At 62.0% G+C, this 20,663-nt stretch overlaps 1 protein-coding gene across 2 annotated transcripts in view; it reads left to right on the top strand.

The window, feature by feature from the left end:
* LOC106541071 (spectrin beta chain, non-erythrocytic 4) overlaps nt 1-20,663 on the top strand; it is a 29,997-nt gene that overhangs the window by 2,430 nt on the left and 6,904 nt on the right. For both annotated transcript variants that reach the window (XM_087727892.1, XM_014056398.2), the window contains exons 4-27: nt 545-718; nt 1,040-1,131; nt 1,362-1,442; nt 1,689-1,804; nt 2,935-3,047; nt 3,515-3,702; nt 3,854-3,971; nt 4,069-4,227; nt 4,640-4,942; nt 5,477-5,627; nt 5,737-6,610; nt 6,777-6,914; nt 7,539-7,919; nt 8,064-8,445; nt 10,516-10,718; nt 12,092-12,182; nt 13,338-13,517; nt 16,078-16,341; nt 17,933-18,157; nt 18,498-18,587; nt 18,897-19,175; nt 19,521-19,651; nt 19,729-19,933; nt 20,220-20,597. In XM_087727892.1, the coding sequence (XP_087584018.1) occupies nt 545-718; nt 1,040-1,131; nt 1,362-1,442; nt 1,689-1,804; nt 2,935-3,047; nt 3,515-3,702; nt 3,854-3,971; nt 4,069-4,227; nt 4,640-4,942; nt 5,477-5,627; nt 5,737-6,610; nt 6,777-6,914; nt 7,539-7,919; nt 8,064-8,445; nt 10,516-10,718; nt 12,092-12,182; nt 13,338-13,517; nt 16,078-16,341; nt 17,933-18,157; nt 18,498-18,587; nt 18,897-19,175; nt 19,521-19,651; nt 19,729-19,933; nt 20,220-20,597 (5,316 nt within the window). The remainder of the gene's footprint in view (nt 1-544; nt 719-1,039; nt 1,132-1,361; nt 1,443-1,688; nt 1,805-2,934; nt 3,048-3,514; nt 3,703-3,853; nt 3,972-4,068; nt 4,228-4,639; nt 4,943-5,476; nt 5,628-5,736; nt 6,611-6,776; nt 6,915-7,538; nt 7,920-8,063; nt 8,446-10,515; nt 10,719-12,091; nt 12,183-13,337; nt 13,518-16,077; nt 16,342-17,932; nt 18,158-18,497; nt 18,588-18,896; nt 19,176-19,520; nt 19,652-19,728; nt 19,934-20,219; nt 20,598-20,663) is intronic.

The raw sequence follows: 20,663 nt of genomic DNA, 5'->3' as shown, positions 1-20,663 counted from the left end.
CTTAGGGCAGAGGGGCTGATCATGCCTGTAAAGAGGGGTGGAGTCACCTTGAGTTTTGCTGGGTAACTTCAGGCCTCGGGGCCAAAGGGGGGCTGAGCCCTGAAAGGGAAGGCAGAGGAAGGGATGCTCCCTGCCGCACACTTGCTCTCTGCAGGGCTGTGGGGGGCTGTTGAGAAGGGTAGTTGGTAAAGGCAGAAGGCCGGGCTGTTTTGTTGTAAATCTCTTAACCAAATTCTGGAATTCTGCAATGGGTTGTAAATGCAAGCTAGTTTGCCAATGCCAGAAATAGGACTGTGTGGTTGTGCCTTTGAAGATGGGTTCTAAGTAACTGTTTTCAAGTGTGTTGTAACTTTGGTCATTAAATAATTGTTCATAAATGAAGAACTACCTATCAGTGTCACCTGTGCTGGGACTTAGAAACATACAGTAGTATTTTTATTTCATTGCACTTGTGCCATTTTAAAGGTTGCTACTTGTCAATTCTGAATGTGCTTAGCCTGTGCCCTGATGGGAGCAGTTATCTTTTGATTGACTTCCGTGGCAGCCCAAACCCACTCGGGGGAGAATGCGGATCCACTCCCTGGAAAACGTGGACAAGGCGCTGCAGTTCCTGAAGGAGCAGCGGGTTCACCTGGAGAACGTGGGTTCTCACGACATTGTGGATGGCAACCACCGCCTGACCCTGGGCCTCATCTGGACCATCATCCTGAGATTCCAGGTAGAGCAAGGGAGAGTGGCAAAGGGGGCCATGCCTGGGCAGCTGGGGGGGTGTGATCTGCTGCTGGAGGCTTCCAGGGGAGGCCGGGAGCATCTTGTCTCCCTGAGCTGTCCAGAAGCAGGAAGAGCTAGAAGGGCATCCTGTGCCGGTCGCGGTGAGTCGGGGAAGGCTGGGCGCCTTGGGCAAAAGAGGGAGGGAGGCGGCTGGTTTCTAGGGCATGGCAGGGAAATGGAAACTGGGGAGGTGGGGAGGAGGCTGAACACAGGTGAGCTTTGGAGAGAAGAGAGTGAAAGGATTCCCCTCTCCTGCTTCCCCTCCCAGATCCAGGTGATCAAAATTGAAACCGAAGACAGCCGAGAGACCCGCTCGGCCAAGGATGCCCTCTTGCTCTGGTGCCAGATGAAGACGGCAGGGTGAGTCCTGAAGAAGGCCCTCGTGTCTCTCAGGCGGCCGAGTCCTGACAACCGAGAGGGGACGGGGCTGTGAGCAAATGCCTGCACACTCGGAAGGCTCCTCTCCTGCCTGCATCTGCGCAGGCACCCTGTCGGTGGGCAGGGGATCCCTGGGCCCTGCTGGCACAGAGGGGGAAGCAAGGCCCCCCTGCCTACCCTCAACCGCTCCTCCTCCTCCTCCTCCTCTTCAGTTACCCCGAGGTAAACATTCAGAACTTCACCACCAGCTGGCAGGACGGGCTGGCCTTCAGTGCTCTCATTCACAAGCACAGGTGAGGGGGCTCCGAGGGGGCTTGGGAGGAAACATGGCTGGAGGGTTGCTGTCCAGGGGCTTCTCTCTCCAGCCAGGGAGGGGGGGGTCTCTCCTGCAGGAGCTGTCCATTGGCCAGCTGCAAAATACATGGGGTTTCCCATGGACTTTGGCCCAGGCTAGAGGGAGGTCCAGTGCCGTGAGGAGGAATGTCAGTCGCACCCTGGATAGGCCCAGCACCTTAGACGCTCTTCTGTTTCCTCCCCAGGCCGGATATCATTGACTTCAAGAAGCTGACCAAATCCAACGCGGTGTACAACCTCCAGCAGGCCTTCAACACCGCCGAGCAGCAGCTGGGCCTGGCTAAACTTCTGGACCCCGAGGGTGAGGCTCTGGATCGGCCCCGAGTGGCACAAGGGGATTCCTCTGCCCAAGTGTGCTGGAGGCAGGAAACCCCCTCCCAGCCTCAGGAGGGAGGGGGGAGCGGCTCTGAGCTGGGAAGGATTCTTGGCATTTGGGGGTGTCTGTGGGGATGGAGATTGGAGGCTGAGAGCTCTGCCAGGCGCAGCTTTTCCAGGACCAGCGCTGAGCCCTCTTGCTGGGCGATTCTCGCAAAGCGGGGAAGTGGGGAAGGAGCAGAAGGCAGGATCTTGGGCACCAGGACCCACTCGGCCTGCCCAGTTGCTGCCCTGCCCTCCGCAGCACTGGAACCGGGCTGGGAAGGAGCTCCTCAGTCACACCCTGGCAGGGAAATGGATTTCTCCCCTGCCGCTGCCAGTCTGGGCATCGCAGCTCCAGATCTGGGCGTTCTAAGCAACGTTCCCTGATTTGCCAGGATTCGACTTCCGTTGTTGCTTTTTAGTCTGAAATGGGACGGAGCCCCATCCGCTCTCTGCCTCTCAGGCCAGGATTTGCCTCCCCAAGAGAGCTCTTTGCCCAGCAGGCCTTGTAGTCCTCGAGGCCCCAGTTCCAAGGCAGCAGCCGGAGAGCCCCCTCCTTCCAGGGCCCTTTTGCAGAGAGGTCTGGCAGCTGCCCCTTGGGTGGCTGAAAGGGAGAGAGATCCCTGGGACCAAGAGGGGAGGGAGGCAGGCACGGCGGTCTTTTCTCCTGCCCCGCCTCGCTCTGGCAGAGGAGGACTGCTGACCCCAGGCTCAGAGGGTCAAAGCGCCCAGACAGAACTGGGGGGGTGGGGGGTGGGCTGATCTCTCCCCGCTAATCCTGGGTGGCTTGCCAGGATCTGAGACGCATGGAGGGTGATGACCCTCAGAGGTGAACACGCTTCCCCGGCATCCATTCCTTTCTCCCAACAGCCTGCAAGTTGGTTGGGCACCTGAGCCTCTCTCGGGGGATGACGGTGGGTCTGAACCTGCCCAGACTCTGCCCCCCAAACCATTATTGGCCAACCCTGGGGAGGAGCTATTGGCCTGCCTCCTGACTGGCTCCTCAGCTGCTGTACTTTCTCTCCTCCTCCTCCTCCTCCTCCTCCTCCTCCTCCCCACCACCACCACCACCAGATGTCAATGTGGAGCATCCAGATGAGAAGTCCGTTCTTACCTATGTGGTTTCTTTTTACCACTACTTCTCCAAGATGAAGGCGCTGGCCGTGGAGGGGAAGCGGATAGGAAAGGTGAGCCTGGCAGGCGCGGCTTCCAGAGACACCCGCCCCACGCTGCCCCCATGCATTAGGGGCACTCGGGAGGCTTGGAGGGTGAAGGCCGCACTGCTGGTCCAGAGCAAGGAAGCCCCCAGCCCAGCCTGGGTGGGGTATTTCATGTGCTCAGCAGCTGAGCGTGGACCCTGGGAGGAAAGAGCCTCGTCCAGCTTTTGGGAGAGCGCCAGGAGGAGCGTGAGTGCCTGATGGCAACCACTGGTCTGCCAGGGCCTCTTGGGCGACCGGGGGAACCTGGCATCTGGTCAGGCAGCCTGGCTGGAGCGCGGAAGCCCCCAGAGACAGGCTCCTGCAGGAATTGGCCAGCCATTGCGGAGGAGTTAAGGGGTGTTCAAGGCCGTGTGGCAGGCTAGGTCAATTGGGGCTCTGCTTGCTGCCAGGAGCACGGCGGGATTTCACACAAGTCTCCCCTATTCCTGATGCAGGTGTTGGATCAAGTGCTGGAGATCGAGAAGATCATCGAGCGATATGAGTCTCTGGCCAGCGAGTTACTGGAGTGGATCGAGATCACCATCCCTTTCATCACCAACCAGAAGTTTGCGAACTCTCTGTCGGGGGTCCAGCAGCAGCTGCAGGCCTTCACTGCCTTCTGCACCCTGGAGAAGCCCCTCAAGTGAGCCTGCCGGGACCGCCTTGGCCCCCAGCAGGGCTCACACTCCGGGCCCCTGCGTGTCCCCAAGGCTGCTGCCGCCACCTTCCCTCCCTGCTTGCTCAGTGGGGACGGTCCGCCCTGGCTGGGCTGACCACGCGCCCTTTGCCCGCAGGTTTCAGGAGAAGGGGAATCTGGAGGTGTTGCTGTTCTCCATCCAGAGCAAACTCCGGGCCAACAATCGCAAACTCTACGTCCCCAAGGAGGGCAGGAGCATCTCGGACATCAACAAGGTAAAGAGAGGCAGGGAGCCTGATGGCAGGTGTGGGCTCTGCAGGCCCCGCCTTCGCCTTCCCCCTCTCCTCCCGCTCTCTCTGTCTCCCTCGCCAGGCCTGGGCACGGCTGGAGAAGGCAGAGCACGAGCGGGAAGTGGCCCTCCGCGCTGAGCTCATCCGTCAGGAGAAGTTGGAGCTGCTGGCCCAACGTTTTGACCACAAAGCCATCATGCGGGAAACCTGGCTGAATGAGAACCAGCGGCTGGTCTCCCAGGTAGCAAGGCTGGGCTGGGCTGGGCTGGGCTGGGGGAGCCCAGGTGTCCCACAGCGAAGCTTTCCCTTCACCCTTCACCCTATCCCTCACCAGAAAGTCCCCCCATGGAGCACAGCTGGGGAGGGGATTTGTGAAAGTGGGGGCAGGGCTGCTGGCCTTGCTGGGTGAAAGCCCGGACCTCAACCAGGACGAGGAGTTCAGGCAGCTCCAGAGCCTTGGCAGTCGTCAAGAGACAAGCCAGGCGGGATTTCCTGGGAGCGGAGGGCATCCATGGAGATTGGACCTCCAGGCACCCCTTCGTGGAGCCTTCCAGAGGGCAAGGGAGCTGCTGGCTCATTCAAAAGGTACTCTGTGCATGTGCAGGAACATATTGTCTTGCCTCTGCTCACCAGCTGACCTTTCCTCCTCTCAGGACAACTTTGGGTGTGACCTGCCAGCCGTGGAGGCCGCCATGAAGAAGCACGAGGCTATCGAGGCAGATATCTCCTCCTACCAGGAACGCATCCAGGTGGTGCTGGAACTGGCCCAGGAAGTGGAATCCGAGGGCTACTACGACAGCAGGCGCATCATTGCCCAGAAGGACAACATCTTGCGCCAGTGGAGACTTCTGACGGAGCTGGTCAGTGCTCGCCGTGCTCGCCTGGAACAGAACGTCGCCCTGCAGAAGATCTTCCAGGAGATGGTCTACATGATTGACTGGATGGAGGACCTGCAGGTCTGGGGCCTCCCGGGGGGGAGCTTGGGGGCTGGTGGTCTACAGGGACCTTGCCTCATCCCCTGCTCAGCAACAGGGGTGATCAGCTGGAAGGTGGCTCCCGCCCCCTGCCATTTTGCCAAGCTGAATCCCACCAGCTGCATTCGAGCCCATGGACATGGGGGCTCTGACGCCCGATCTCCAGGGACACTGAGCGGTGTGCGACATCACACAACCCCCTCCCCACCCAAAATGAACAGAGAGTGAAGAGAAGCAAGTTGGGGGCCACCCTGTTCTTTAGGTAGAAGTCAGAGTGTGCGCCACCCCTCTGGGCCTGGAAACAGAGCACCCCATAGATCCCTTCCACCTTGGCCCGATCCAGAGGAAATTCCTGGCTCCCTCATAGGTTTTGTCCCCAGAGCAGCCCTCGAGAGTGGCTCCATCCCCTGAGCCAGCAGAGGCTTGGTGTGGCTCCAGCAGGTGCCCCCGTGGCCTCTCCTGGGGAAAGAAGCCACAAGTCTCTCCATTGGCACTCATGCTCGTTCACCCTGGCAGGCCCAGCTGGCATCGAAGGAGTTCGGGAAGCACCTTCTGGAGGTGGAGGACCTGCTGCAGAAGCACAGCTTGCTGGAGGCCGACCTGTCTGCGCAGCACAGCCGGGTCCAGGCCCTCAATGCTGCAGCCCTCAAGTTCTCGGAGCTGCAAGGTGATCCTTGGGGCCTGGATGGCAGCAGTGGGAGGCACCTGTGTGCCACTTGATTGTACATCCTCTCACCACACGTTCTGGGTGTCCTTCCTCCCCCCCCCCTCCCCAGGCTATCAGCCTTGCGACCCCCAGGTTATTTGCAACCGCGTCAACCACGTCCAGGGCTGCCAGGAGCAGCTGGAGGAGCTGGCGTCCAAGCGACGGAAGGAGCTGGAGGCCTCCCGCCAACTGTGGTCCTTCCTGCAGGAGGTAGAGGAGGCCGAGGCCTGGGTGCGGGAGAAGGAGCGCATCCTGTCGTCCTCCCAGAGCTTCGGCAAGGACCTGGACAGTGTGGCCAAGCTGCTGAGCAAGCACAACCTGCTCCTGAGCGAGCTGAGCGGACGCCGCTCCCTGCTGCAGGCAGCCATGCGGCAGGGTGAGCAGGCCTTGCTGCGGAGGCGCTTCAGCCTGGGCAACGTGCAGGAGAAGATCCGGGACGTGCGTCTGCGCTGGAAGAAACTGGAGGGCCTGGCGGCTGCCCACCTACAGAAGCTGCAAGGGGCCCTGAGCTTCCACCAGTTCAGTGCCGACACAGACGACCTGGTGGCCTGGCTGCAGGACGCCTACCGCCTAGTCTCCACTGACGACTTTGGGCACGACGAGCACTCCACCCGCTCGCTGGTCAAGAAGCAGAAGGTGGTGATGCAGGAGATCGACAAGCACCGGGCGGCGGTCCTGGCCCTGCGGAAGCAGCTGGCTGCCCTGGCGCCCGAGTACCACGAGACCATGGAGGTACAGATCCGCATTGTGGAGGTGGAGCAGCTGTACGAGGAGGTGGCCGAGGTGGCCGTGCTACGGTGCCAGTGGCTGCAGGATGCCCTGGCTGTGTACCACCTCTTTGGCGAGGTGAACGCCTGTGAGATCTGGCTTGATGAGAAGGAGCAGTGGCTCAACCGGATGGAAGTGCCCGAGAAGCTGGAGGACGTGGAGGCCGTCCAGCACCGGTAGGAGGGCCGGTGGAGAGAGAGAGATGGGGATGGGGGGGCGGCCTTCTTCTTTTCTTCGTGGCTACTTCTTCTGTTCCCGCCCGTTCTCGCCCACCCTGCCCTCACCCGGGTGGGCCGTCTTTCCAGGGTGAGCTGGGCTGATCTGTCCTCCCTTCCCGTGCAGGTTTGAAAGCCTCGACCAAGAGATGAACAGCCTGATGGGTCGCATTCTGGATGTCAACCAAATTGTTCAGCAGCTGGTTGATGGGGGCCACCCGAGTTCCTCTGAAGTCCGATCCTGCCAGGATCACCTCAACAGCAGGTAGGAAGTGCCCTGAACGTCCGGCATGAAGGCCGGCACCATCCTCTCTGAGCCACGCACAGGCCAGGGGGTGGCCGCTTCCCCTATTTTGTCCCCATAAAACCCTTTGGGGACCCTGGTGCTCCTCTCTCTCTCTCTCTCTCTCTCTAGACCTGGGCCTCTTTGGGCTGCTCCGCTGAGAGCAAGCAAGGGAGGAGGGAGAGGCTGCTGGAGGCCCTCGGGCAATTGCCCACTGCAGCTTCCCTTGTGTCCTGCCTCCCCCACCCCTTGGACGCTTGGCCAGGGCTTGCCAGAGCCACACACTGCAGGGGGGAGCGGTTGTATCGCTTTCCTCCTGCAAGAAATCCCTGCGTGATCAGCCAGCAGAGGATGTCCCTTCTTACACCTGGGCCCTGTGCTCCGTCTCCATCGTCTCTCCCCCACGCTCCTCAAGCACTGAGCAGAACCTTCATCAGGGACCCTGGGGCTTAGTCACAGCTGAACGCAGCCTTGCTGCCAAGGCCCAGACCCTGCTGGCTCACCCGGGTGCTGGACGGAGGGGGCCAAGCGTGCCCCTCCTTCCCATACCCTCATCGTGATCTTTCCCGTGCTTGTCCCCCTTGTCCTGCTCCCGTGGGTGACTAGGTGGAACCGAGTGGTGGAGGTGGTGGAGGAGAAGAAGAACCACCTCGGCTCCATCTTGAAGATCCAGAACTACCTGCTGGAGTGCAGCGAGATCAAATCTCAGATCCAGGAGAAGCGCAAGGCCATTGAGTCCACCCAGTACAGCAGTGGCGACCTGGGCAGCGTCCTCTCGCTCCAGCGCCGCCTCTCCACCATCGAAGCGGCCCTGGTGCTCCTGGAGCCCCGGCTGGTTGAGCTGCAGCAGGAGGGGGAGTCTTTGGCCACCACCCACCCTGCCCAGGCCATGGAGGTCCTCATGCAGTTCGAGGAGATCAGCGAGGAGTGGGAGGCTCTGAAGAAGACGCTGCAGGGCTGCGAGGACTCGCTGACAGTGGCCAGCAGGTGAGTGGGGCCGGGGGCTGAGGGGGCCCGGGGCTCGCCACAGGCGGCCTGTGGTGGGAGTGGTACCATCGGAGGAGGCCCGGGGGGGCAATCTGGGCAGGGGCGTCGCAGGAGGCCTCTCGCTGCCCCGGCCTCTCCTTGCAGGCTGCAGCAGTTCATCCAGGACCTGGACAGCTTCCTGACCTGGCTGGTGAAGACCCAGGCGGCCGTGGCCTCGCCCAGGGAGGAGCTGCCTGGGGACCTCTTGGAGGCCGAGCGGCTGCTGCACCACCACACTCTGGTCAAGGAGGAGATCAGCCGCTACGAGGTGGATTACGCCAAGATCCAGGCCGTCAATGAAGTGCTGGCGCTGGAGGAAGCCGAGCTGCCCTACCTGTCCCTCCAGCAGTGGCTGCAGAAGCTGGAGGTGGGCTGGAACAAGCTGCTGGAGAGCTGGGAGCACCGCCGGGAGGTCCTGGTGCAGGCGCACATCTTCTTCCTCTTCCTGCGCGATGCCAAGCAGGCCGAAGTGTGTCTCTACAACCAGGTAATCCTCGATGCAGGCATTGCCCTCCTCTGCAGCGGGGCAGATGTGGCACAGCTGAAACTGGGGAGGCAGAACCAGGAGAGCCTCCCAGTCGCTCCTCCTCTGACTTCCCTGCTCCTCCGCCCTGGGGAGCCCAGAAGGGGTCTGCTCTGAAGGGGGCTTGGCCATGGGACTCGCCCAGGTCTGCACCACCCCTTGACTGTCTGCCCCACTGAAGACGGGTTATTCCAGCTTTCCCCAGGCTTTGGCAGCCTCTGGAGCGCCTGGCCAGCGGCTGAGAATGAGGGGCTTCTCCCAGGCCCAGAGAGGCTGCCTGGCTGGGGCTAAGGGGGTCAAATGTGAGGTTGGGGGCAGAGCGGAAGACATCCTGGCCTGGCAGGAGGCGGGATCTCGGGTGGATTCCCTCCTAGCCACTGCAGGTGTGCAACAGGCGCAGTCTGGGTACCGAATTCATCCCCTGATGGGTTTGGACAGCTATCCGAGTCCTACGCTGCCAGTTCGCAGAGGGCCAAGACTGGCAGATCAGGGCAGAAATGCTTCTTTTCTGACCAACACTCTTTATTAAAAGGCACGAACGTCTTCTTGCCCCTCACCAGACCTCAGAGGCTGGAGGGCAATCCAGGGCCTTAAAAGGCAGCGAGGCGGGGGGGTGGTGGTCATGCAGGCCTTGCCTTGTTGGAGTTGCTCTTCGCTGCAGGTGGTCTGGGGCCAGGCAGCCGGGAGTTCTCACCAGCAGGCACAACCGCCAAGTCTGTGGCTGGACTTTCACAGAATGCCCACCCTTAATACGCACTAAGCCCCCTTAGTTCCCAAGGAGGAAGAGGAAGAAGCTGGAGCTGAGCCGGTTCCTTTAGTCTTCTAACACGGGGATGAGGGCTTTCAATCAGTTTTTCCTTCCCAAATTCGACTTCTGAGAAGCGAATGCTCTTAGGTGGCCCATACAGGAGCATTGCCAGGAGGGGGGTTAGCGAGGGGGTGGGGGCAAAGGATTTCTGCCTGCTTTTGTAACTGCTTCTGCCCTTGGGGGTGGGGTGTCTTTACATCAAGGGTCTCCTCAGGGACATTATGGCAGATTTCTAGATGCATTTCAAGCCTTTGTATGCCACAAGAACAGCAGCCCTGGTTGGGCATTTGGTGCTTGGAAACGCTCTGGACAGTTCTCTCCTATCTCCTTGTTCCAAAAGGCTTTTGCAAGGAATGAGCCAAGCGCTGGTTGGAGATCGCGGCTGTCTTCCTTAAGGAAACCTTGCAGGGCCCTTTCTGTGGGGCGGGGGGGGGCGTGCTTGGGGGGGGGGCAGGCTTTCCTGGCATTGCAGAGCAGAAGCTCCACGTCAGAGGATTGCAAGGGGTTGGTAAAACTGCAGCCCCCCCCCCCCCTGATGCTGGGCCCTGGTCCGAACAGGAGAGAGGTGGCTGACGGAGAAGAAAGAGCAGCAGCTGAGGGATGAGAGGCCTTTCCCACTTGCCCCCCTCTCCCACCCTGGCTTCTTGCTTTGAGCCGTGAAATCCAATTTCCACTGTATCTTGGAGTCTGGGCGGGGGGCCACTCAGATTTAGGTTTTCAACCGGCTGTGTCAGACCCTTTGTGGGGTTGTGGGCTTCCTGACTTGTTTGCAGAGTGTTTTCTTCCCATTTCGATATCGAATAAATTCTGGTGTTTATCTCCAGCCGTGACCATATCGGCCTCTTCATCGGCTTGCCCTGATCACTTTCCCACCTAGAGCAAAAGGCGGAGGGTTGGGCATTTTCTACCTGGCTGCTTTGCGGCTTCACCCGGGCCTTTAAACCTTTGCTGCAGCCTTACCTGTCCCCTGCTGCTTGTGGTTTTGTTTCCACGCAGGTTTATCCTGTGCACAGCATCCTGATGCCGGCAAAGCCTTCAACCAATGTGTTAAGGTGGGGAGGGGGCCCAGCCTTGTGGGTGATGCCGCTGGAGGTCTCCTGGCCCTGCTCCCACCGTGGTTCTTGCAGAAAGTCTGCGTAGGAGACGCAGCTCAACCGGCTGGAGGGGGGAGGAGGAGGAGGATTTGGAGGGCTGCAACCTCAGCCCCCTCTTTGGCGTTGTTGCAGGAAGCCACGCTGGCCCACACAGAGCTGCCCACGACAGTGGAAGGGGTGGAGAAGGCCATCAAGAAGCAGAAGGAGTTCATGACCACCATGGAGCTCCAGATGCAGAAGACCATGGTGGCTCTCAAGGCGGGCGAGAGCCTCATTCGGCAAGGCAACCGCTATAGTGAGCGGGTGAAGGACAAAATGGAGACCCTCCGGGCAAAGTAAGCAGGGGCTCAGCAGAAGAGCAATAGTTAGACTTATATATGCCGCTTCATGGGGCTTTCAGCCCTCTCTAAGCGGTTTACAGAGTCAGCCTATTGCCCCCAACAACAATCCGGGTCCTCATTTCACCCACCTCGGAAGGATGGAAGGCTGAGTCAACCCTGAGCCTGGTGGGATTTGAACAGCCGAACTGCAGTCAGCTGAAGTAGCCTGCAGTGCTGCATTTAACCACTGCGCCACCTCGGCAGAAGCCCCCGCACCAGTGCAGAACCCACAGGACCTGCGCAGGTCTTGGGCTTCAGCCCCTGCCTGCCCAGAGGATCCGAAGAGAGTGCTGGGAAACCCCTCCCTGGTCAGGATCCCAGGGTGGCTGCATGCCTCGCCCTGCTGCTCTCCCCGTGGCCTGAGCCCAGCCTTGCTGACGAGGAGCAGGCCGACCCTCGGCCACTCCAGACATGTAGGCTTTGCGATGGGGACCTTTGGCAACAGCGCTGCTGAGGAGGCCATTGTCCAAAGGGAAAAGGCTCCACACTCAAAGAAAGTTTCTCCTCCTGCCTTCCCCCACTGGCTGCCTTGAGGAGCCGTGGCCATTTGCAACTGCTTGGATGCTGCTGGTTGGGGATGGCACCTACCCCCCCCCGCCCCCCATCTGCAGGCCAGAGGTTGACTGTCAATCTCCCTCAGCTGACTGTCTGTCTGCGTTGCCCCCACCTGCCAGGCCTTGGGTCCAAGCAAGGTGCTAGATCCACTGAGATGGAGGAGGGCTGCTGGAAAGGGGCTGGGGCCTGGAGGGGCTGCTTCTCCCCCTCCCCCTTGGAAGCATCTCTTGGCAAAGGGCTGCTTTATTTTGGCATCTTAATTGGTGTCAGATCCCAAATCTAGTTTCCTGCTCCAGATAGAAACAGCAGCTCAGCTGTGCTTTTTTTTTAAAGCCCAAAGGGGGTGGGGGGCAGAGAAGGTGTCCCTTTGGGGGGGGTATTATTAACACTGTCGCCATCTGTCCAATCAATATCAGGGTCTTTGAGCTTAAAGTGATTTGGGTGTTTGAAGGGGAATGCAGACACCCACATTCTCTGGGGGGGGGGCATTTTTGTAGGTTTGTGAGGGGGGGTCACTTTTACTAATTCAAGTCCAGCTCCGGTTTGGTTGTTGGGGGGTTGATAGAAAAGGGGCTTCTGGGAGCACGGAGACCTTTCCTGGATGCCAAGGGCCCTGAAGCCCAGCTGTGCCTCCAGATGCCTTAGCTGAGCAGGAAGGGGGCCGGGCCGGGTTGGATACCAGGGAGGGCTGAAAGGGGGCAGGGGTACAGGTGCCAGGCAGAATCCTCCTGGGGAGGAAGCTAACGAGGTTGACCAGTTTGCTCTCCTTGCAGAAGTGGACAAAATGTCCAGCTGGCCAACTTCTGGATGCTGCGCCTCACTGGCCACCTGGAGCTGCAGCGCTTCCTGCAAAGCTGCCATGAGGTATTGAACCTGCGTGGAGGAGGGCATCCGCCCGAGAGGCCAGGAAAAACCAGGGGCTGGAGAGTGGCAGACGTGGGGGGCCGCTGTCCCAGTTACACTCCCCCCAAATGCAGCTAGTCCTTTGGAGGCCGCCAGTAAGGACGCCGGGGAGCCTCTTCTACTTGGCCAGGGAAATCTGGCAGTGAAGGACACTCCCCCCCCCTTCGGTAAAGGAGAGGCCACTTTGTTCTAGAGCCTGGGGGGGGGGGAGGAAGGGGTAAAGCAGAAAGAGGCAAGGACCAGAGTTACTCAGAACTTCCCCCTCTCCTTTGCTAGGGTTGGGGTTACCTCCTCCGCCTTCCCTGGGCATTTCATTCGCGGGGCGCTCTCCCCCTCTATCGCCCTCACTCCCACCGCACGCACAGTTCCCGGCCTTCCCGAGACCCGCCATCCGCGGCTGTGCCTTGAAGAGGTTAACGCGGCCTGGTTGAGCTTGGCTTCTCCCTCCCACGTTGTACGGGCCGCGGTGATCGGGGCTCCCGGATTTCCCAGCGAAGACTCCGCGGGGGGTTATGCTGTGGGGCGGGCGAACAAGAACAAGGCTGCCCGGGAACGCGGCTCGCAGGGAGGACGAGGCTGCGGCCGTCTTCTGGCCGCCTCCATCCGCCCTCCCCTGTGGCGGCTGCCCGGCTTGAAGCCCCTCCGGCCTGCGCTGCCCTTCCCGAGGCTCCAAGCGGGTCGGGGGTCGCTTCGCGGCACACGACCTCCCCCCCAAACATCCCCAGAGTTGCCCCCCCTCCGCCTCGGAGAGGGCTGGTCGGAGGCTGGGATGAATGGGGGGGGGGGAGGACCGAGCGCTTTGAACCCCTCTCCCCCCCCCCCCCGCGAAAACCGTTCTCCGAAAGCGACCCCCCCCCGCCCTTCCCAGCGAAGTGGGGGGGATGAGCCGGCGGGCGGAAGGGAGGGCGGCTCCGCGGCTGCCAGCTCTGCCGCTGCAGCGCGCCGGCCGGGCTCGGGGCGCTGGGGACGGTGACGCGGCAGGGCCCGGGCTGGGCTGCAGCGGCCGGGCGGAGGCGGCCACTGCGCAGGTAGGAGGGGGCGAAGGGAGCTCGGGCCGAGAGGGGGGGCGGCTCTTGGGAGCCCGGCTGAGCACCTCCCCGCCCGTCTCTCCCGCAGCTGGATGGCTGGGTGGCGGAGAAAAAGGCGCTGATGGCCGGCGAGGCGCCGCGTGACAAGGACGCGCCGTCATGGAAGCAGCCGCCGCCGCCGCCGCCGACCCCCAAGCGATGGCACCGGCACCGCGCCTTCATGGCCGAGCTGGCGCAGAATAAGCAGTGGCTGCACAAGATCGAGAAGGTGGGTGCGGGGGGGGGGAGCGAGGCGAGAGGAGGAGAGGCCCCCGCCCGCTTGCCCGCCTGATGACGCAGGGCGACGCGTTGCTCGGCTCAGGTGGGAGCCCCGTCCTCCCCCCCCCCCCGCGCACTGCGTCTTGGAGGGGGCTCCGGGGAAGCTGCGCAGGTCCCCCCCGAGGGGCTCCGCTCGGCCCGGGAGCCCGGGGGGGGATGCAACCCCCCCCCTCTGCAGCCTGTGCCTGGCCTGTTGTGTCTGTCGCCAGGTGTGATATGCCGGCCGGAAGGGTAGCCTGCAGCTGCGGGGAGGGGGCTGGAGCCCATCTATGAAGAGACTCGGGGAAGGGGCCTGGCAAGTGAGGGAGGGGCTGCTTGCTGACCTGGGGGCTGCTCTGGGGGCAGCAGGTGTGGCGGAAGAGGCTCTGGGCTGAATCTGGCCTGGAGGGGGGGGTTGTTCTCAGAGCGGGGCTGGGGGGGGGGGGCTGAAAATCCGGTATATCCCTGACCTGCCAAGGAGGGGCTCATTTGCGCCTGCTGGTAGCGTGGAGGAGAGTTGAGTGAGCTGCTTGGAAAGATGCTGTTTCTCCACCGGTGAGGGGAGACCCCCTGGAGGCGGGGAAGGAGAAGGAGGAGGGGGATTCCTTGGCACCAGCCCTGAGGGTCTTTGGAGCTGCTGCTGGATGTGCCCCGAATGCAGAGCAGCAGATGAGAGTGGTTAGAGGGCAGCTGTAGCCCCAGGGGTCCCGCATGGGGCAGCTGCAGATACAGGTCTCTCCTGACTTTGGGCGCCACCATGTATGTCTTGCCAGAGGCCCCCCTTCTTTCCTTCGTCTGCCTTCCTCTGAAGGGGGGATCCCGGGGGGGGGGCCTGCCGCAAAGGCACAGGGGGAAACCCTCTGCATGGCAGACTGCTTGCTTTGGGTGCCAGAAATTTGGGCCCTCCAGAAGGGTCCCCGGGCAGCATCCCAGCACCCCGTTTTCCTCTGTGGGGGATCTCGGGCAGGAGACCTCAGGCTGAGTGGAGAGAGAGAGGCCTGTATTCTCGTGGGAGACTCCTGTGCCAGCTTTCAGGGGGCAGGGCGAGGCCTTGGCTGTGCCTTGGCATTGGTTTTGCTCAGGGCAAACAGGGGCAGTGAAGGGTGTGGGGTGGGTGAAACTGGCCAGCCGGCCGGCCGGCCTCCTGCATGAATCAGGCTGACCCATCAGTAAAGGCCTGTCAGGCAGGGGGGGGGGGTATTATGCACAGCCATTTGCCCCTGGGGGCTGGGGATTGGCAGGGGCACGTTTCCTCATTGGCCCCCACTCAGAAGCTCCCTTGACAGCTGGAGGGGGGGGGAGTGTATGTCTGCCCCCCTCAGCAGAGAAAGTCGGGGGGGTTTATTTCCAAACCAATAGAGCCCGCTAGCAGCCCTCCCGATGCTCCCCAAGATCTGGGCCTGTGAGTGTTGCCCAGAGCCCCAAAGCGCCTGCCGGAGGTCTTCCCCCGGTGGGCTGGGCAGGGGGCTGCTTGCCCAGGGGCTTTGCTGGAGGCCTGCAGGCGGTGCCCAGGGAGGCCTTGGGCTGATGAAGCTTCCGCCAGCTGGCCCCCTCCCCACAGGCAGGGAAGGTTTCTACACAGCTGCAGTGGGGGCTCCTGCCCTCCCTGCCGCTGCCCCTCCCGCCTGGCATAGGCCAAGGCAGTTAGGAAGGCTGTGCTTTTCTGGCAACCTCATGCCGCCCCCCACCCCCCAAACTCAGGAAGCCCAAAGGGTGCAACCAGCCCTCCTGAAGAGAGCAGTTAGAGCACGGGAGGCAGGGAACTTCCCCCCCTCCCGAAGACCCCCCCTCTCTCTCCAGATCAACCGGGGGGGGGGGGGGGAAGGGAAGGCTGCTGAGCTACTACAACGGGGGGGGGGGTCTGTCAGGGGGGCCGCATCCCGTTCCTCTCCTCTGGCTGTTCTTGTGCATCCAATGACAGCAACTTCTGGGACGGGTTGGGGGGGGGGGTGACACGCAGCTGCCTGCTAGAGGGGCTGCCTCCCTTCCCATCGCAGGGAGGGGGGGGCGCTGGCTGAAAGCACAGCTGGGCCCGCAGAGCCATTCCTGGGCCCTTTCAAAGCCTGGAGACGACGAGGGAGGGGAGAGCTGTGTTCTCCAGGCGGAGGTTCTGGGGTACTTGTGCTTAGGCTAAGCCCCCGGGGACGGGAGTGTGCAGGTCTCCCTCCACCGGTGGCAAAAGCCACTCAGGTGGCTGAGCGATAATGTGTGGTGGCGTTGGTGGCCCACATGCTTAGTGACAACCTGCCGCTGGTGTTGGCGGATCACTTTCCCAGCTTCCCCACAACCCCGCAGAAGCTCAGGGGATGCTTTCAGGAGGGGCTGATGAGGAATCTGGGCCCGCGGGTTGTGCCGGAGGCCGTGCCCAGAGGCCCAGGGAGCCTTGGCTCGGCTTCTCAAGGGCACCCCGGGAGGGCTTCCTTCACCCGTGGCCCCTCTGAAGCCAGAGGCACGGGGCCCAGCATCCAGGGCCATGGGCAGAATGCGTGGGGCGCTGTGCCAGCTCTTCTCCTCCCTCTCCCCACCACCAGGAGGGGCAGCGGCTGATCCAGGAGAAGCCGGAGTTAGCGGAATCGGTGAGGAAGAAGCTGGGCCAGATCCGGCAGTGCTGGGTAGAGCTGGAGTCGGCCACCCAGGTGAAGGCCCAGCAACTCCTGGAAGCCACCCAGGCCGACCAGATAGTGCAGAGCTACGCGGAGCTGGACAAGCAGCTTCTGCACATGGAGAGCCAGCTGCAGATGGTGGATGCCGGGCCGGACCTGGCCAGTGTGAACAGCAACCTCAAGAAGCTGCAGGTGGGTCAGCAGAGGGTCCTTGAGGGGAAGAGATTGGGGAGCTTCAAAGGGCATCTGGCTGTGCAGCGCCAGTTGGGCGGAGGCTTTGCCAGTCTGGGAGTCTCCAGGGGCAGAACTTTCAGGGCAACGGCCCGGCTGAGATCTTTCCCCAGGTGTTGAAATGCCTCTTTTGGCTTCCCAGGACGGCCCTGAAAGGGAGGGCAACGCTCAGCAAACGGGGGGGGGGGGGGGGAGAGGCAGCAGGTGCTGAAACTGGAAGCCTCCTTGATTGTCTCCCGCCCCCTCCAGTCCGCTCTGAGGGTTGCCTGGAGTAGCCTTGGACAGCAGTGGGCAGCCTCCCCCACCCCCCAAAGGCCACGGAGCCCCAGGAAAGGAGGCGAGGGGAGCCTGGGGTGAAAAGGGGGGCCTGCTTGGCTGGCCTGTTTGCAGCGGTCACAGAACATTGTAGCTGAGGGTTGGAAGGAGGAGTTCTTGGTGCTCTCTGAGCTCGTTTCTTGCAAGCATCTCACTACCCAACTAGGTACCATCATCAGTGCTAGTGTAGCACAAACATCAGACCAGCACTGATGATGTTACCTAGTTGGGTAATGAAACATTTGTAGAAAAACCATCAAGCTGAGCACCACGGACCCCCCCAGGCTCCAGTAGGCCAGTCCTTTTGGGGCGGGGTGGTTCTTCTCCCCTTAGTTTCAGGGCATCTGGCCTGGCTCTTTATGGGAAGAGCTGGTGGCATTTACGGCGTGCACTGCCTCCCTCTCCAAGCCTGGCCTTGGTTCTCCTCCCTTCCCCCTGCTTTTTCTCCCGGAGGCCTTCCCGCTTCCCTCGGGTTCCCGTCCGTGGCAGAGCCTTTGGGCTCCCTTGCCCCCTGGAGCCCCCCTTCTGTGAAGCTTGGAGAGCAGTGGAATGCCAGGCGGGCAAAGGAGGCCATGGCACGAAGCTGCCCGTGTGAAGGGGAGCCCTGGAGGGGGAGGGGGAGCAGAGGAGTTGACCCCTCCAGGCGAGCGCAGACCTGCCCTGGCTCCTGGTGCTGGTGCGCTGGTGGGGAGGGGCAGTCTGTGTGGCCCATTGCTGGAGATCAGCTGGGTGCCCCATAACCTTCCCTTGGGAGGGTTGCTGTCCTTTCTGCGTCTGTCTTGAAGTTTATTTGGCTCTTTTAGAGCAAGATGGTTTTGGCAGGACAGCCCCATCCTCCCCACTGCCCCCTTTTGGCTTCCTCCCTCTTCTGGGCACGGGCTCTCCCTCCAGCCCCCCCACCTCCTGTGGCATTGGGGTGACTGGTTGCGTCCTCCAAGAGGGGCAGGTTGGAGGCCCCTCCCATTCAGGGCACAGCTGACTGGACAAATGACCGGGTGACCAAGATTTCGGCTCTCGGAGCAAAGCCGGGGCCTTCAGCCAAGACGCCAGTTTCACCTTCAGGGAACTTCACCCATCAAGCAGAACGATGAAGGGGTGGGGGGCCTTCGGGGGGACTAAAGGCCTCCTCCTCCTCCTCCAGCAGCCACCTCTTCCCAAGCGCCCTGCCCAGATGCCCACTGGCAGAAGCCAGCGGGTGCGCATGGGGGCCAGCCACTGTCAGCCCTCTCTCTCGCAGACCCTGGAGACTCAGGTGGAGGAGTGGTCCAAGGAGGTGGGGGAGCTGCAGGCCCAGGTCGTCGCTCTGCCACTGGAGACGGCCGGCCAGGAGATGGTGGATGACAAGCAGAAGGTGGTGGGGGCACGGATCGTGCGCCTCATTGAGCCCCTCCGGGAGCGCCGAAGGATCCTGCTGGCCTCCAAGGAGCTGCATCAAATCAGCCACGATCTGGAGGACGAGCTGGTAGGTGCTGGGTAGAGCTGGCGGCCAGCCTGGCTTCAGGAAGCCTGATGGGCTTTGGAGTCAGTCATCTGGGGCTCCGGGCCATGCAGGACTCCTCTCTGACTGGGATGACCAGCTACAGAAATCCTTAAGGCGCTGAATGGCTTGTTTCCACACACACACACCCAGCCAGAAAAAGCAGCATGGGGACACACGCCCTCTGGCCACATGGCAGCCAAGAGAACGGATGTGTGGAGGAAGTTGTGCTGTCTCCACGCTGGGGCCCTTGGTGCCAACTGGCCACGTGGCTCATATTGCTTCCAGCAACTGGGCCCTGTTTCTGCCCTCGCTCTCCCTCTAGGTCTGGGTGCAGGACCGCCTCCCGCTGGCCCTGCTGAAAGACCGCGGGAGCAACCTGCAGAGCGTCCAGCAGCTGATCAAGAAGAACCAGGTAAGAAGGAGATGAGGGCGCTGGTCTCAAGCTTTGCGGGCAGCCCTACCCAGAGAGGGGCCTTGGCCAGGAGCCCGCTTGCCTCTGAAGCCAACCCGGATGGTGGCATTGCCTCAGAGAGCCGCGCTGGCCTAGCTGAGCCTCCTGGCCCCAGCCCAAAGCCCCTTCTCCCATAGTCCAAATGGAGAGTCAGCCACTGGTGGCAAAGGATGGTCCTTCACCCACCTCCCCATCCTCGGAGCTGGACTGGCTCCACTCTGGCTGGAGGCTAAAAGTCGGCCACCCCCAACGCTCTGTCTCCCACACCAGAACCTGCGCCGCGAGATCCAGGTGCACAAACCCCGAGTGGACGAGGTGCTGGTGCGAGCTGGTGCCATCGCCTCCATCCAGAGCCCCGAGGTGGACACAGTGCGGCTGCTCTGGGAGAAACTCTCGGAGCTGTGGGGGGCCCTGCAGGAGGAGACGGAGCAGCGGCAGCAGCTGCTGGACGCCACCTACCAAGTGGAGCAGTACTTCTTCGACGTGGGGGAGGTGGAAGCCTGGCTGAGTGAACAGGAACTCTTCATGATGAACGACGAGAAGGGCAAGGTGAGCCTCCCCTCTGCCCTGGCCGCCAGCTGCCCGTCCCTGCGCAAGGGGAGTTGTCAGCAGCCACCGGAGGGCGTCTGTTGGCTGGGGACCAGCGCCCCTTCCCAGGCCGTCCCAGGAGCCCTCGGGCAGTCAAATCCGCCACTCTCCTCGGGCCGCTCTGGGGCCCCTGCGCAGGCCTGGTCCTTCTGAACTGGCTGGCTGGCCGGAGGAGAGGCGCTTGGGGAAAGCTGCCTTCTCCAGCTGCAGATCCGAGGCCACCCGCACGCGGGAGGGGCCAGCAGGGCAAAGAGGGAGAAAGGGAGGGGCCTCCCCACACTCCCCTCCCTGGAACCCCTTTTCCAGGATGAGCAGAGCACGCTGCAGCTCCTGAAGAAGCACCTGATGACCGAGCAGACAGTGGAGAACTATGCGGAGACCATCGCCCAGCTGTCGCGGCAATGCCGGTCCCTGCTGGAGTTGGGCCACGCAGACAGGTGGGGTCCTGCCCTCCCCGCCCTTCGCCTACCCCCCCCCCCTGCCTGCCACCCTGACCAGCTTGTGTCCTTGCCAGCGAGCAGGTCAGCAGGAGACAGTCCCAGGTGGACCGGCTCTACGTGTCCCTGAAGGACCTGGTGGAGGAGCGTAAAGCTAGCCTGGAGCAACAGTATTGGCTTTACCAACTGCACCGCGAGGTGGACGAGATGGAGCACTGGATCGCTGAGAAGGAGGTGGTGGCTGGCTCGCCTGAACTGGGGCAGGACTACGAGCATGTGACCGTGAGAAAGGGCAAAGGGCTGAGGGCCCGGAAGCGGGAGGGGGATCCTGCCTGGGGGACGGCAGCGCCCACCAAAAGCCGGCCGTGATGTGCTTTGCCCATGCTTAGGAAATGCTCTCAAGCCTTGTGCTCCAGAGCCAAAGAGGGGCGGAGGAATTAAGGGCTGGCAAGGAAAAGGAAACAGCGAGAATAGCGTGTCCGGAACGCAGAAAGCAGGGAGGGTTTCAGCTGCTGTTGCACGAGACGCACCACTGCCATCCGCGTAGCTCTCTCTTCGCTTTGCACAGTTGCTGCAGGAGAAGTTCACCGAGTTTGCCAGCGATACTGGCACCATTGGCAATGAGAGGATCTTGGCCATCAACCAGATGGTGGATGAGCTGATTGAGTACGGGCACGTGGATGCTGCCACCATTGCCGAGTGGAAGGACGGGGTGAACGAGGCCTGGGCAGACTTGCTGGAGCTGATGGAGACCCGGGCGCAGATGCTGGCTGCCTCCCACGAGCTGCACAAGTTCTTCAATGACTGCAAGGACGTCCTGTCCCAAATTGAGGAGAAGAAGCAGCGCCTGCCCGCGATCGCAGCCCGGGAATGCAAGACCTCCGCTGGGACTCTGCAAAGGATGCTCAAGTCCTTCGAGCACGACATCCAGGTGCTGGTAGCCCAGGTGAGTAGGGAGGGGGCGGAGCTCAGGGAATGCCCACCCCCCCCCCAGGGATGAGCACGCTGCCAG

This window comes from Thamnophis sirtalis, unplaced genomic scaffold (genome assembly GCF_051295495.1).
Source record: "Thamnophis sirtalis isolate CommonGarterSnake01/CBP01778 unplaced genomic scaffold, rThaSir2_p1.2 scaffold_13, whole genome shotgun sequence".
Taxonomy (NCBI): Eukaryota; Metazoa; Chordata; class Lepidosauria; order Squamata; family Natricidae; genus Thamnophis; species Thamnophis sirtalis.
The sequence above is the reverse complement of the archived record's forward strand: the minus strand, read 5'-3'. Positions and strand labels throughout refer to the sequence as shown.